The following is a 16,157-nucleotide window of genomic DNA, read 5'->3' on the forward strand; positions in this document are numbered from 1 at the left end:
AAAAGGCAACCAAGTGGGAAAAAAAGGTTTGCCTGTATATACCTTAAGCACAAAGACACCTTTGGTATTCTACTTATATGAGCCCTGAACTGTGAGATGGTGGTAGTAATGAAACACCTGTGTTGCCTGATAAAATGAGAAAAGGCAAATAAACAAATGGTAGAGCACTGTTCAGAAAATTAGTGGTCTTGCTAGAAGTCTTAGAAGAATTTTGATAGATGGTATTAAGTACCTTAGAGGAATGGTATCAGGATTAGCCCTTCCTCACAGAGCTATTTGAAAACACATTCAAATCAATATAAAGGTGATAAGTATTTGTTGTTATTACCTCTTGTATTCTGCAGGGTTTTTTGAGGAGGTAATTCAATGTGACACACGGAATAGTCCTCTGGGAGCTTCTGGGTTAAAGTAAAATAAAACTAGCAAATGAAGTGTCAAGACTTTATACTACTGTTTATTTTATACATTTGAAGCACACTATCCTTTCTAGTACCATTCCTTCAAATAACTGAACCAATTTGCTACATTTTAGAAGTATTTATGAAGAGTGAAGCAGTCAGCAAAATTGTCGGGCTTTGAAACATTGATTGCAAGGTAAGGATCCTTACATGTTATGAAAAACAGAATTTTTCAAAACACAAAGTGATTTAAACACTAGTGTAATGCTAGGGATATAACTTCTCAGTCATAAATACCAAATCTCTTCATTGGTCTTCCAAAGCCTAAAGCCTTTCAACACACATTTGTCAGTCCCCAGCATTAAGTGAAAGCACTGAGTGTACAAATAAGTCTTCTTCAGCTTCAAAGGCTATGCAATTCACATAACATTTCCAGAGGTTTATATTGGCAGAAACATATCTTCTCCCTTCCCCTGTTTCTTTCACGCCTGAGAATCATACATCCACTCAGAAAGCAGTGACATGGCCTCAGAAAAGATGGATGTATTGTCACACATCTTACTTTTATACAAAAACTATGTACTCAAAGGGGCTACTTCTATACTGTACTTTAACAGTTTATTTAGATTATTAACTTATTGTAGACGATCATTTCCTTGGTGAAAATGTCTGGAACAGCTATGAAGAAGGAGCACATGCTTTGGCTAGGGCCTTCAGACTTCGTTTCAGTACAAAGTGGTCAGTAATCCACCTTTCCTTCCTGGTTGATTACGAGAGAATACAAAGTTCCAGAATAAAAAACTTTTAAAGTCGTATGTAAAAAAGAATACTATTGGTATATCTGCAAGTAAAAAAGAATATCAGGTGAAAAAAGTATAAAGTGAATTATGTGCATAATGAATACAGTTAAAATGTGCATGTTATTAAACTCCATAAATGACCTTCTTTTCACCCATTTAAGTGTGACACGTTAAAAACAAATGCTAATGAAACAGCTTACCTGTTGTAAAAGTCATGTCTTTTCAGAGCTTCAAAACTCATAAATGCGTAATTCACAGAATCACAGTATCCCCGGATTTGGAAGGGACCCCCAGAGCCCTGCCCTGGTTCAGGCCCAGACAGTTCCGAATCTCCACGTGGCTCCCCTCTTACTCCCTCCCCGCGCTGTGGGATGGGCAGAAAAAGATCCACCTTACGAGTCCAGAGAAGGACTAGGAGGGTCCTACCCACTAATTATAGTCAAGGGCAAAACAGACTCAACTCGGGGCAAAAAAAATCAATTTAATTTCTCGTTAATCAAATCAAAACAGGGATAAGAAAACAAAACTCGGAGTTTAACTCTCCTCACTCCTTCTCTCCCTTCGCTCCCGGCTCCTCTACCTTCTCCCTTCAGGGCACAGGGGAGGGGCAGTGGGAGTTTAGGGTCAGTTCCCCACACGGTGTTTCTGCCGCTTTTCCTCCTCAGAGGGAGGATTCCTCACTGTCTTTCCCCATCTCCAGCCTGTGGTCCCTCTGACGGGTCAGAGTCCTTCAGGAACCCCTCCGACATGAGTCCCTCCCACAGGTGCAGTCCCTCAGGAACTGCTCCAGCCCGGGCTGCACACAGAGTCACGGATGCTTCGGGAACAGTAACTTCCTATGGCACGGGGTTCTTCATGGCTGCAGATCCACTTCTCCATCGTAGTTCTCTATGGGCAACAGGGGTGGAACGTCTGCTTGGGCACCTTCTCCCCTCAGTCCTCACCAACCTTGGTATCTGCTCCGGCATTGCTCTCATCTCCTCTGCTCCGAGGTTTTAAGAGCAGCTCGTTTCCCCTTCTTCCATATGCTAATCGCAGAGGCATTGTCACTGATGGGCTCAGTATTCGCCAGAGGTGGGGCTGGATTTTTGGAACCCGGGGAGCTTTCGGCAGCTTCTCCGCAGGAGCCAGCCGCGGGACCCTTCCCCCGCTACAAAGCGGCGCAACATCAGCCTAAGACAAGATCATCAGCATTCCTACCCCCCCGGTAAAGCAGGATTGCCTAGAGCACTCTACACAGTGTTGAATCCAGATTGGTTTTAATGTCCCTAGAGAAGAAGACTGCTCAACATCTCTGGGCAGCATGTTTCAGTGCTTTGTCTCCTTCACAGTAAAGAAGTTTTTTTCTCATGTTAACATTGAAGTTCCTGTGTTAATGTGTGTTCCTACTGGCCTATAACTACTGAAAAGAGTGTCTCCATCCTCCTTAGACTCCCTTTAGATACTTATCCACATCGATATCATCTCCTCCCAGTCTTCTCTCCAGCTTGACTCCAGTCCCCCAGTCATCTCTCTTGCCCTCTGCAGCAGTCCCCATCTCTCTTGAACTGGGGAGCCCAGAATTAAACACAGTTTTCCATATGTGGCCTCACTCAGGTAGAACTGAGCCCCTTCAGGGGAGGAAGACCTCCCTTAGCCTCCTGGCCGCACTCTTCCCATTGCATCCCAGGGTACTATTGGCCCTCTTGAGCACAAGGGCACATTGCTGGTTCGTGGTTAACTTACTGTCCAGCAGGACTCCAAGATCATTCTCCTCAGGGCTGCTTTCCAGCAGGTCAGCCCCTGTATACTATATAGGTACTATATACCTATAACTATACTGATGCATGGGGTTGTACTGCCCCACTTGTAGGACCTTACATTTGCCCTTACTGAACCTCAATTGGTCCTTCTGCCCAACTCTCTGTCCTGTCCATCTCATGCAGGATGGCAGCATAGCCCTCTGTAATTCCTCATGTAAAATCCTAAATCTTGAGAATTATTTTGTTTTTCCCTTCTAAAATATACCTATTTTACTTTTTGTCAGTTTCAATTCCATTTTTAATTCCAGACGTACTACTTGTGTGATAACCCAGAACAAAGAAGTGTTGTCTAGGACTCTTTCTGGTAAACATTCAAGCCAACATTTAAGGTGCATTCCAAATATTAAAGGCATACCAGAATAAATGGATTAAATCACAACAGATCATCGAAGGTACTAGTAACTCAAAATATATGCACAAGTCATAATACTGAACAGTATGAACTCATTTCAATTAAGTAATATCTTAGAAAAGGTTCAAAAGAAACAGCATTACATGCAAACTTCAGTATGCCTAATATGTAGTTTAAGATTCCAGAGTTTTATAACACATGCATTAAAAAGAGAGTATGAAGGCTAATTATATTTTTGACATTTTGAAAAGATTACACTAAATACATCAGTATGAAGAAAATTCTAATGCAGTATAAAAGGGTGAAAGAAAATGTATTATTCTGTCAATTCCTTTGTCATTTAATACTTCCTTAATAGTCCTAGTCATATTCTAAGATTATTTTACAGTCTTCCCATACCATAGAGTGTCATTATCAAGTAGATGTAATATATCCAGTATTCCAAAGTACATCTATTTTTAAATACTTGATCTCTAACTTATTTTCTTCCAAGTTAAATCTCCAAAGGCATTCTCAGGACATAAGTGTCTAAATCTTTTTGGAAATATTTCAGGATCTCATCTAGGGAAGCTACCATAGGACTGAAACTGTACAGTCTGAGCTCAAACTGACTTGCTAAGGCATGTCCCAAGAAGCTCAGAGTCTCATTTCTCTGGTTGTTAAGTCAGAATCAGGCAAGACTGTGCTACAGCTTCCCTATGGCCACATTTCTAAGTTTCCTTCTCACTGTCAAGTCAAGAAGGACCTGGGGTTCCCATCTAGCTTAGAAACCTGGAGTACGCTCTAATTCAGTACATGGAGATTAATTCAGGGATTAACACCAGCCTTGACTTCTTATTTATTAGTATTGAATTTTGCAATACAAAATGCAGAAAAAAGCAACAACAACAAAAGTAAAAAAACAAACCAAAACAAAAAACGAACAAACAAACCAATTTTGAAGATACCAGGCACCTATTCCCAATATTTCTATACTGGGAAGAGAAATAAGAGAGGTAGAATAACATCCTGATTCATAGGAGCAGTTAACATTCTTGTGCTTCAGTACAGTTACTCACAGTTCCATGTCACTGAAGTGCACAAACAAATTTTTTTTTTTAAAGAAAAATGTGCCAGATATGGCCTAGTACTGGAAAAAAAACCAAAACCAAAACCACACACACACACACACAAATGATAAGAAGAGCACAAAGAAGTGTAAGAAGTAGTAATTGCATTGAAGTTGAGAGGGCTACAGTACATTGGTTCCAGTAGTGCTCTATGAAATTCAGCTACCACAACTAAACCTTTTATGTTAAAATAGTTCCATGAAAAATTAGAACCATTTCTCTGTTAAACTGCCAAATCTTTTCTGTTTTAAGCAGTAACTCGCAAGGGTATGTCATTGTAACACTTTTATTTGACTAAAATAGTGTGTTGAGGTTAGTCTACATTATGCCGAGTACATATTTACATGCGTTACTATAAAACTGATACTCTATTCATATCAGGCTCATAGAAATCCTATAATTGCATATAATCCTATAATTAATCCTGTAAATTTTTGAAAAATTATGCAGACAGCTTTTCCACACCTTTTCCAAGATAAATCAGTGGTATTTCTTAGTGGAAAACATGCCAATTCACCACTTAAATGCATGAAAGAAACAGAATCATAGACTTACAGGTTGCAATTTTCAGGACTCTTTTGACTTCTCCACTTCCTGATCCTCCACAACCATCTTCATCGTCACAATCTCCACTGATTTGTTCATCCACACCTTCACCACTGCCTGTTTGTCGGAGATCCCATTTTTCATATTTTGGAAATGATTTGCCCTGCAACAGCTAAAGACAAGATACAGTATGCAAGTTAACAGCACGGACAGAGAATTGCAGTGAGTATCTGAATTTTCATATATGTCTCTCTAGCAATCATCTGATTTAAAAAGAAAACTCAAGGACCCACAGAAGGAGAATTCTGATTTTATTTAATTTTTTTCTTGGCTTATAGTCAGATTTAAAAGAGCAGTATCCAGAGAAGTGTAATTTATTTTAAATGATAATAAAAAAATATTATTTAATGTCTGTGATTTTCTTGATAGATTAAAAATTAGCAGGCACCAATTCCTGTCCCAGAGTCCAAGTGGAATGGATACAGACAGCTCCTCATTCCTTCAGGCTAATCCCTCTTAGAGCAAGCAGACAGCTTCCAACTGGCCCCAGATCTTCTCAAGACCCATTTGGTGTCTGCAGAGTCTTAAAATTGCAGCCAATTGCAACACTGCATAAGGAGAATGCCATTCAGCACTGAATCAGCAGAACCAAATTGTGCAGCATTTTGGATTCAATGGTCTTGTTAGAGAATCATATGCTACCTGAAAGAGAAATCTATCTAAGACAAAAAAGGTCCTTTGAATAGGTGCCCTGTTCCCTGCTCATTGTGTGTGCCATACTTCTGACAACATAGTATTTATGAGAAAAAAACACCACTGCCAGTTTAATGAACTATACCCAGTTAAACATGCTATTTTGGGGGGGGTTTGTGCACAGTTCAAAGCCAGCTGTATAACAGGGTACTCCTTATCCCCAAGTTCTGTGGGATAAATGTGGTAATGAACCTCCGACAAGACAGATTTTGAAACAAGTCGCTGCCAAAATTTCTACATTATGGAGACATTTATATATAGGGTTTCCTCAGCCTGAGAAGATGCATCCCCCTCTACATTCTGTATCTCTGTCTCAGTCTTAAAATACATCATCTTAATAAGGTCTCTATATTTTTGCAGCTTCTCTAAATTCCAGCCCAAAGTAATTATGTTCTCCTTCCCCTGTTTCCTCTGTTTCTCCTCTTACTCTCCTTCCTTCAGGATGATCCCATCATATTTCTTTACATGTGGTTTTAAAACTGAAAAAGTGTTCTGCTTTTTCCAAACTTTTCACTGTACTTGAAAGAGTAAAGATTAAGAAACGAACAATCTCATTCATAATTTGGATTTTGTTATTCTCTTCGGTCTCCTTAACTTTAAAAGAAGAAATATTGCCTCCATATAAATTCACAAATCTTAGTGCTGGTTCTCTGCTCAGAATGGCTTAGATCTAATAGAAATTCTTTATTAAATTTATACAATCCATGTAATTCTTCAAAGCTAGCTTGATTCATATTACAAATAAAGATAAAAGGCATTTAAAATGATTATTCTGTTGTGCCGCAATTTTTATAAAGCTATTATTTAAGAGGAATAGAAGCACAGGTTATAACTGAAGAATTTTGTTGTATGAGCTTAGGAGGTTTGCTAGCTGTAGACTGTGTGCTCTGCAAAACTAGTAATGCTCTTCCTTTTGCATTACAGGCCAAAATAATATTTTTGCTTTCAGATATCCAAAAGGTTTTTCCATTCTACTAAATTTCTGCCATTGAAAAAAATATAAAATAAAACCTGTGTATTTCATCATTCATTATAGTCTTTTAATTTCAGTGAAAATAGCAGCAAATATTATTGACAATCATGTTAGTTTGACTGAATTACAGCAAGGGTTATGTCACCAGTGTTCATAGAATCATAGAATCATAGAATCACAGAATCATAGAATCATAGAATCATAGAATCATAGAATCGACTGGGTTGGAAGGGACCTCAGAGATCATCGAGTTCAACCCTTGAACCACTACTGCTGCAGTTACCAGACCATGGCACTGAGTGCCACATCCAGTCTCTTTTTAAATATCTCCAGGGATGGAGAATCCACTACTTCCCTGGGCAGCCCATTCCAGTGTCTGATCACCCTCTCCATAAAGAAATTCTTTCTATTATCTAATCTAAACCTCCCCTGGAACAACTTAAGACCGTGTCCTCTTGTCTTGCTGAGAGTTGCCTGGGAAAAGAGACCAACCCCCCCCCCGGCTCCAGCCTCCTTTCAGGGAGCTGTAGAGAGTGATGAGGTCTCCCCTGAGCCTCCTCTTCTCCAGGCTGAACACCCCCAGCTCCCTCAGCCTCTCTTCATAGGATCTGTGCTTAAGTGTTGTGAGAGTGTAGTAGGCATACCAATATTCCAGGCTGGATTTTCTGAATCTTTCCCTTGATTTCGATGAAAGTTTGGTGAAATAAGATTTTTATATCAAAACCACATCCTCTCCTGGTGGCATTTAATTTTAACAGAAAATCTGTGGTCTTTTTACCACTGCTTTGGTACATGTGCCCAGGTGAATGTTTTGGGCTTAAGTCAACTGTGCACTCCTTGGAAATGTGCAGCTTCACAACTTGTCTGTGTAGTTTTGGGAAGCTGGGCATCCAGCTTAGGTCTCTCACTTCCCAATTGCCTGGAAGCCCCTTGGGATTTTCAATGGCTGCTTAGTGGAACACTTTATTTGGCACAAACAGCGATTCTGAAAAAGGTTATAATAACAAAAAGTAACATTAATAAATTTTTTCAAACTTCATATTTTAGAATGGAAATACGGAAGTTATGTTGTTGTAATAAAGTAAACATATGCAAATATATGACCCAATAAACATAATGTTTCTGTAGAACAAGAACTGCTTACAGCAGCAGCAGCAGAAGTATTGATAGGAGAGTATTTGAACTTTCCTGATAAATCTCAGCGTGTAAGCATAACTACAAAAATTATCACTAAGAATGTACAGCTGTCGTATAGTCCTATATGGTCTGTTAATTTTTCCAAATTACTTCAGATTTTTATCAATGACCAGAAAAGATAAAAGAAGAAAAGGCAGTGATAAACCTTTCAGTGCTGCACGCACTGAAAAACTACTAAATAACAAAGAGAACTGACATATTGTCTAAGATACCTCATCTGGTAAACCAGGCAATAGAATGAATTTTTAAATACACACTATAATAAAATACAGACAAATATAAATTTGCAAGTCTAAATATTGTATTACATGCATATTAGAAGATAAAATATTCTGTTCTGTAAAATAATCATCAGTGGCCTGAGTAGCCAGCGGACTGTGAATTATCAAGAATAATGTTCTAGCCAAAGATTTTAATGGAATATCTTTGGGGACAGAAATAGGCATACTAAGTCAGATTATAGCTATTATATTAACCCTAAATCCAGTTTTTGTTTCCTCTGCTCAGGAAGTATGGTACAGAAATTAGTTCTAGTGGAGTGGTTAAAAAGGAACAAAAAAATATTTTTGTTTTTTAACCAAGGAGCTCATCATTTGGTGGACCAAAAGAAAAAAAAAAAAAAAAATGAAACACCTAAAAATTTATTTAGCCAGCCTTGTAAGCACCTACGTGGCAAAGTTTTGACAGATTTGTGTAGAGGGCCAAAGCACATGAAAATATCAAATTAATCATAACCTTATATTTTCACATTCAAATTTAATAAAACAAATTTATATTATTGATATTATACATTTTAAAAAAGCTATATCAAAATATTTTATTGAAAGTTCTGGTCAAGTTCTTAAAAAATATATACATATTCTGCATCAGTTTTTGGTCTTAAAGCATGAATTAATTTAGAGTTTCAGGGATAGGGTATGCAAGAGGTTAGACTTAACCAAAATTGTCCCTCCTGTCTCTCAGAGATCTAGAAATTATTGTGAGTAAATCTGACTTCAATTAGAAGACTAAATACTTTTTTACTTTCCTGTGCTTTCCTGTGTTGCAGGAAGATTCAAGTGATTTTGTTTCTCATGTGTGATGAACACTGAAAGACTAGGAAATGTGAGTTTGCACTATTGAAACTAATGTGATATTGGTTCTCTTTCAACAAAAATCTAGTATCCTATTTACTTACAATACACATCATATACCTGCAGGGGAAACACTGATTTTCTGTGAATTTTATTTTATTTTTTTCAATAAAAATATCTTGATGATACTCAGTTGCAGTCGATATGAACTAAGCTCCGTCATAATATTTCCTTTATTTCATTTATGTGCGTATCATAATATCTTGAAGACCTTGTGGAGGGAATCTCAGAGGAGCCCAGCCCAGCAGTGAATCCAATTTACCTAATCAAATCAAACCCAGCAGAATTATTTCTAGAAGTATGATTATTTTGAACTCTTTCAGCTGAGAGAAATAAACTATCCTGAAGTTCATTCCTCTGCTTATCATTGCATACCTGAATACTTAAAAATGCAGCATTTCTCTTTAGTGGTCTCATTAAAAACTACTCACGCCTCTGTAGGGTAGAATCTCCTGCAGGGTTTCATTTCCAGTAATGTGAAAAATCCTTAACAAAAATGTGTATTCTAAATTAGAAGCCTGGCTTATACTGGCAACTCGTATTTAGATAACTAGTATTACAACTCTCTCAGTCTCTCATCATAATGCCCTGTAGTGTATTTTTTTTAAAAAACAAGCTGTAGTTTCATGGGAAGTACATCAGCCCCTTTTTAATTTTTTGCTTTTTCAGGGAAATTTGAAGAGAGAATGAGATTCCTAATCAGCTATAGCCTTTGCATCCCTGAAGTGATGCAGAAAGTACAAGCAATGAGCACACTGCTCTATAAAACCTACTGCTTTCTGCCCAAAATCCAGGTCTAAAAACTCCGTTCCAAAACCACAGCCTCATTTTACTCCATAAAATCACCAGCCAGGCAGCAGCCTGACTTTCTGATGGAAGAAACATGGCATTCCTCTCCAGTCTAAACCAACTCATCTGAATACAAACAGAAATAAACATTCATTCTACTCACAAGCAAGAATCAGTACGGTGGCTGTGAGTCAGAACTGCATCACTTACCTTTTGTGCTTTCTTGATACACATTTACTACTTTATGATCAAAACTGTTGCTGTTTGAATTTAGGTTAGATATTAGAAAGAATTTTTTTACAGAGAGGGTGATCAGACATTGGAATGGGCTGCCCAGGGAGGTGGTGGATTCTCCATCCCTGGAGACATTTAAAAAGAGACTGGATGTGGCACTCAGTGCCATGGTCTGGTAACCACAGCGGTAGTGGATCAAGGGTTGGACTTGGTGATCTCTGAGCTCCCTTCCAACACAGCCAATTCTATGATTCTATGATTCTATGAATAGTAGAAATAGGAATCACCTCAGCTTATTATAATACTACTGCTTAAAAAATACAAGTATTTACACTCAGTAGTTATTTACGTAGCATTTAAACCCATTTATTAAACAAACACAATATTCATAGAAAGCTAACTACTGAATTAGGTAGAAATAGCTAATAATTTTCACTGAAGTGAAAATTGTATAGTTCACCAGTGCCAGGCTGTGGGCCCAAGCACTAGCATACACTGTCCATTTTAATCCATCATTGGCACGCTGCCAGGCCATCACAGATTTGAACAGACCCAACTAGTACTGTCCACAAAAATTCCTGACCTCAACAGGCAGCCTGGGTATGTCTGTTCTGCTCTGGGAAGTAGGACACGTGCAATCCCTGATCAATATTATTTAACAGAACAGACACAGCTCCTTGGGATCTCTACAGGACTAATGGGGAAGGAGCTAGAGAAATAGGTACTGAATGTCTGTGTTTCTCAGTCTTTGTAACTTAGGGCTGGTTTTGATTATTCTGACCAGTTCTCCCTGAGGCAAATCTTTTATTAAAGAGGCTAATTGCAAGTACTAGGGACATGGGAAAGTGTGTGCTTTCATCCTTGACCCTCTTCTTATTTAGCGATGTAGATACAGCTCTTAAATGTAATTGTCCTGCAACAAATATCCTTTTCCTAATTTGTTACATTATTAGAGAAACTCTTCCCTGTAAAAATCTTTATGTCCTGGAGTGCATTTTACAGCTAAAAAGCCTCAGGTCAGCTTCTCACATCCGTTCTGTCATGAATGATTGCTTTTCTTTCCAGTTATTACCTGTTGCAGGCAAATACAGGAGCAAAAGCTTGACTTTTGTCTGTGATGTAGCTTCTGTTAGTAGAGTTAAACACAGAATCACCTGATTAGTTTAAAAGATGCTAGACTTTTTTTGTTGTTGTTCTTAAAGAATATGTCTTGCTGACACCTCACTGCAGATTTAAATCATCCTCCAAAAATTAAGACAGCTGGGCATTTCTAAGAAAATGAAGGAGAGCAAAATTAAACCTAATAATAACGTCTACTCTTCTTTTTGTCTAGTTGTTGATAATACCAGAATGAAGTAACAGTATATATAATTAATATTTTGAAACTGATGTTCTTAGCTCGTTTCACCCATCCCTGAAGACATACTTAAAAGCAGAAATAAATAGTAATAATAATGAAAGAGAACCATATAAATTTCAGAAAAAAAATCCCAAAACCAACCATTAAAAAAAAAAAAAAATACAAAAAACCAAAGATCAACCATCACCAGCAAAAGTTCATTTAAAATATTAATAAAGCTATAGTAGGAGTGTCTTCAGCATCCATTCTATTAGAGGTCTGGATCTGCTTGGATTTGTATTTGTTTTCTGTTCATCTGTTCCATTGTATTCATTTGAAGGTCATTATCATAACCCCCTTCACTACACCTTACAAGTTATTTTTCAGGTAATTTGCAAATAATTTTATCCTTTAAGTTGTCCTCATGCTTTTTGAGACTCTTCTACCTTGGAAAGGGTGGATACTAATGGATATGACACATATTAGACCATTTTCCTCTGTCATCATAGTAGACAAATAAAATTCTTCAGAAGCTGGAATTCTTTGTTTCAGGAGGGGCTGTGTCAAACACTAGATAACTTACTATCAAGTGCTTTAATGAATAACTGAAGTCTAACAATAATAAACAAAAGGATTAATTTAAATACCATGAAATACTGTGATCAGGCAAAGCTCATCTGAACAAGCTTACCCAGGGTTTTGGTTGGCTTTTGACTCCAGATTCATACATCTCAGTGTAGATGTCAAAAAACATAGGTGTTTTTCTTTAATTAAGGTGTCTGAGGTCCTCAGTTGTAATTTATATGTCAGAGGCTTTTTTCAGGTTTCTAGACATGATTGCCTAGTGCCATTTGAGATGACGTGGACTACTTGGGGCACTACATGGTTGGAGAGATGCGACAGAGAATTAGCAGAAGACCTTCTGGACCAGCAGCTGGAGGCCAAGGGACACTGAGCTTCTGGACTGGCTCCAAGAACCTGTGCACAGACAACTGAACCATCAGCCTTGTCTACAGAGGCAATAGAAAGCAGAAATGAGCAAAGCCAGGTGTCTAAGATTAGACTTATGGAAAAGAAATAACTGCAGAAAAGGTTTTCCAAGTGAACTCTTCATTCTTTTAACCAGATGTTCCTTTTTTTTTGTTTGTTTCTTTAATAACAACACAGCTCCTAGTCACAATTAGGCCAAGTGAACAAAAGGAAAACGGGACCCCAACCATTAATCAGATGCTGTAAATACAAAATGGACATTTTAATTATTTCTTTGTATGCTCTCTCTTTATATAAGTGCAGTACTAGGTAGAATGAAGATCAAATTATTTGTGATAAAGGCTGATAATTATAATTTAAGAATTAGATTTTCTGGAAATCTTGAAAAAAGTTTCAAAGCAGGCATTTTCAGTGTTAACAACTAGAACTTATGAAACCACATGGAGAATTAATCACAGTTACATATATTTAACTCAGCCAATTTCAATTAGTCTGATGACCATCATTTTACAGGAAAGTCTTTCAAGTAAGAGAAAAAACCAAAGTGTACCAAGGAAGATGCTGAATGTAAGAAAATTCACTGACCTGCAAGAATTCATGTATATGGATATAATTAATGAACGTTAGCTCATTATCGTGCACTGGCTTGAACTGAAAATCAATCAGTTATTCATTTGACTGTTTCTTAGAAACAAAAATCATGACAGTGACAAAACAAGAAATATTTCATATTCTTTTAAGAATAAAATCTTGTTTTGAAAATAAAATATGTATTTAATGCTTCAAGAGGCATGTTTATATATCATTGCTACTGGAAAATAAGCTAGGATTGATTTCTACAGCAAATTATCTATACTACATTACTTGTATATTTGTGTATTTCCAGTGTCTGGAAATTCTGAGCTTCTATCTACAAAAGTAGTTCCCTCACTTTTATGACATGGATTGTTACTTAAGAAGAGTTAATGATCTCTAAAGCCTAGATTCCTCTCAGTATCAGTGAAAACACAAGACTAAAGTTACAGCTACAGTGAATTAAAAATCATGACAGATAATGAAAATTGCATACAAGGTATTTCATGGTCTGATTCTGCCTTATGCTTCATAGATCTTAAGGTGAAAGGGCATGATATTAAACCAGTTAAAGGATGGATTTTAAAAATATCAACACCTTTTGGAACGCTTTCCAGTTTATAAGAATAACATGTTATTTCACATTTCATCTGTAAGGCCATTTAGAAGGCAATACAGAAAAAGCTGTACTGTGATAATCAGTGGTGTCACCACAAGCAAAATTATTACCAGATTGTCAGAGATACCTTATATTTCCTATTTCCATCCTGTTGTGCATGGAAAAAATTGTGATTTATCCAGAGAACTGTTTTCACTGAATGGAACTGATGACAGCATTGTGAAATGATTCAGCCGTGGTTTATCAATACAACCAGTGAGAGGTGATAAAAAACGTTCTCATTGGTGACCAGCACATAATAGGGAATAATCAAAAAATTATTGACAAATATGGCATAGTAAACCTTTTAATTCATTTGGGAGAAAAAACCATCTTGCTTTTAGCCTTGGGTAGTACATACTGGAAATAAGTTATCAAGGGATAACTAATCAAGTGGTATATGAAAGGTAGACTTGGTATTCATACACATCATTGATCTCCACATCAGTAAACTGGAAGTGGGCAGCTCAGGCCAACAGCCACCTGGGCCAGCAGACAAGTTTGTGAGTTTCTCAACATTTCAGAAATTTTGCACAATGACAGTGTCTGCCTCCAAGATACTTATGTCTACTAACTGTAGTATGTTAGGTCCTCAAAAGACTTGTGGTTTGCAGTAAATCAGGAATACAGATATTCTTTTTTTTTTTTTTCTAATCTATCTGCATGTGAAACATTGATTGTGTAGTCTCTAGGTCTGGAAGATTGCTTACAGAATAATTCTTTACATAGACTTCAGCTATCTCCACTTAAACTAAGGCATACAGAGATAAGAAAAGGTGCTATCACAAGTGATTTATGCACTCAGATATGCTAGAGACTAATATGTGCAGTTATCACAAAATTATTAGCAAGAAGCTGTGACATTGCCATCCATTATGGTAGAATTTTTTAGGTTTCTAAACAATTGTTAAGTCTTTCAGCAAGAAAAAATGTATTTCAGGTTTGTTATATTTCTATAAAACTGATAAATTCCCAGAAACCTTTGAAATTAAACAGAAAGTGGAAGTAGAAAGAAACTTTTACTTTTCCTTTAACCACTGTTATGCAGCTAACACCTTAAAATTTGTCCCTCATTTTTTAAAAAATGTAAACATTAAAGATACATTTCCCTCTTCAGCAGCTGCATGGAGCAGCTGCTCTGATCCTTAGAGCAGAGCATTTAAAATTGACCTAAAAGATGATATCAGAGTAGACACCTATAAAATTTAATAGAGAATTAATTAATATGAAACAAAACCCTTCAGTATTCGTTCATTTCACAATGGACCATAACAATGTTGTCCATAGCACAGTTTTGGCGAGGAGGGATTCTCTATGTAAAAAGTAGTTTCCCTCCAAATGCAAAAGGAATCAAGTGTGACCTTGGACTTATTAACAAGGAAAACTCTCCTTAGATTAGTAAGATAACTAACTATCAGTTACCAAAGCATACCACCAGTCTTCATCTGTGACTTTGGTCCAATTTTATAAGAAAGTTTGACACAGAACGTATCATAGCCTTCTGCATTATTTACCAAGTTTTTCTTAAGGTCCTATAAAACTGCTTTTAATTTCCAGTATATATCCTCCAGACAGAAGTCTAGTACAGACTCTAGTACATTGTACAGATGTACAGTTCTTTATCCCATAAGCCAACAAAAGGAAGGAAAACTTCATCAAGAATGAAGGAGGGGAGAAAAAGGTTTTGAAATGAGATGGAAAGTAATTAAAGCAGAGAGGTGGAAAGAGATGTCTCATTCATTAAAGATCAGGAATTCTGATGTGACCTTTCATGCCTGATGAATCTGCAGTAGCCAATGCAAAGGGAAGAGAAGGAAAGATTTAAAGAGAAGCACAATCTGAGATTCGTTGCCAGAGTTAAAAAATACGGAGAGAGAAATATATTAAAAAAAAAAAAAAAAAAAAGAAATGAACAAATGTAGATGTGAGTGAGTGACTGGTAATGTTGTGGCCCTTCCCTTTGTCTGTGTTGCAGAGCTAGAGACCTGTGTCATGGGTGTGACTGCGAAGAGAGGCTGAGAGGGTTGGGTGTTGTTCAGCCTGGAGAAGAGAAGGGGTTGCCCAGTGAATTTGTGGCTGCCCCCTCCTGGCAGTATCCAAGGCCAAGTTGAAGGGGGCTTTGAGCACCCTGGGCCAGGTGGGAGGCATCCCTGCCCATGCAGGGGGGTTGAAACTAGATGATCTTTAGGATCTCTTCCAACCCAAACCTTTCTAGGATTCTATGAATTATGCCCCACTTAAGCCTTACACCGAAAGTTTTCTAGATGCAGAGGCTGTTTGTTGGCACTTTTCAGAAGATATGTCAATTCTTAATGAGGTTAAAGCACGGCCTTCCTGCCACATGATTTATCCCCATTTCTCCTCTTGTCATTTATTTTCATGATTTCTATATAATTATACGCTCTGCTTATACTTGTTCTGTAGTGAGGCTGCTTCGCATAAACTGCAACTTATGACATATGAAGGCTATATTTTTAAATCCTTTTTGCCTCCAAAGTCTTCTTAAAATAA

General features: G+C 37.4%; 1 protein-coding gene across 1 annotated transcript in view; it reads right to left on the bottom strand.

Moving 5' to 3' along the window:
* Window positions 1-16,157, bottom strand: part of GPC5 (glypican 5) — a 661,644-nt gene that overhangs the window by 302,999 nt on the left and 342,488 nt on the right. Inside the window, exon 7 of the mRNA XM_030459284.1 lies at window positions 5,017-5,179. Within this exon, the coding sequence (XP_030315144.1) occupies window positions 5,017-5,179 (163 nt within the window). The remainder of the gene's footprint in view (window positions 1-5,016; window positions 5,180-16,157) is intronic.

This window comes from Calypte anna, chromosome 1, assembly GCF_003957555.1.
Source record: "Calypte anna isolate BGI_N300 chromosome 1, bCalAnn1_v1.p, whole genome shotgun sequence".
NCBI lineage: Eukaryota > Metazoa > Chordata > Aves > Apodiformes > Trochilidae > Calypte > Calypte anna.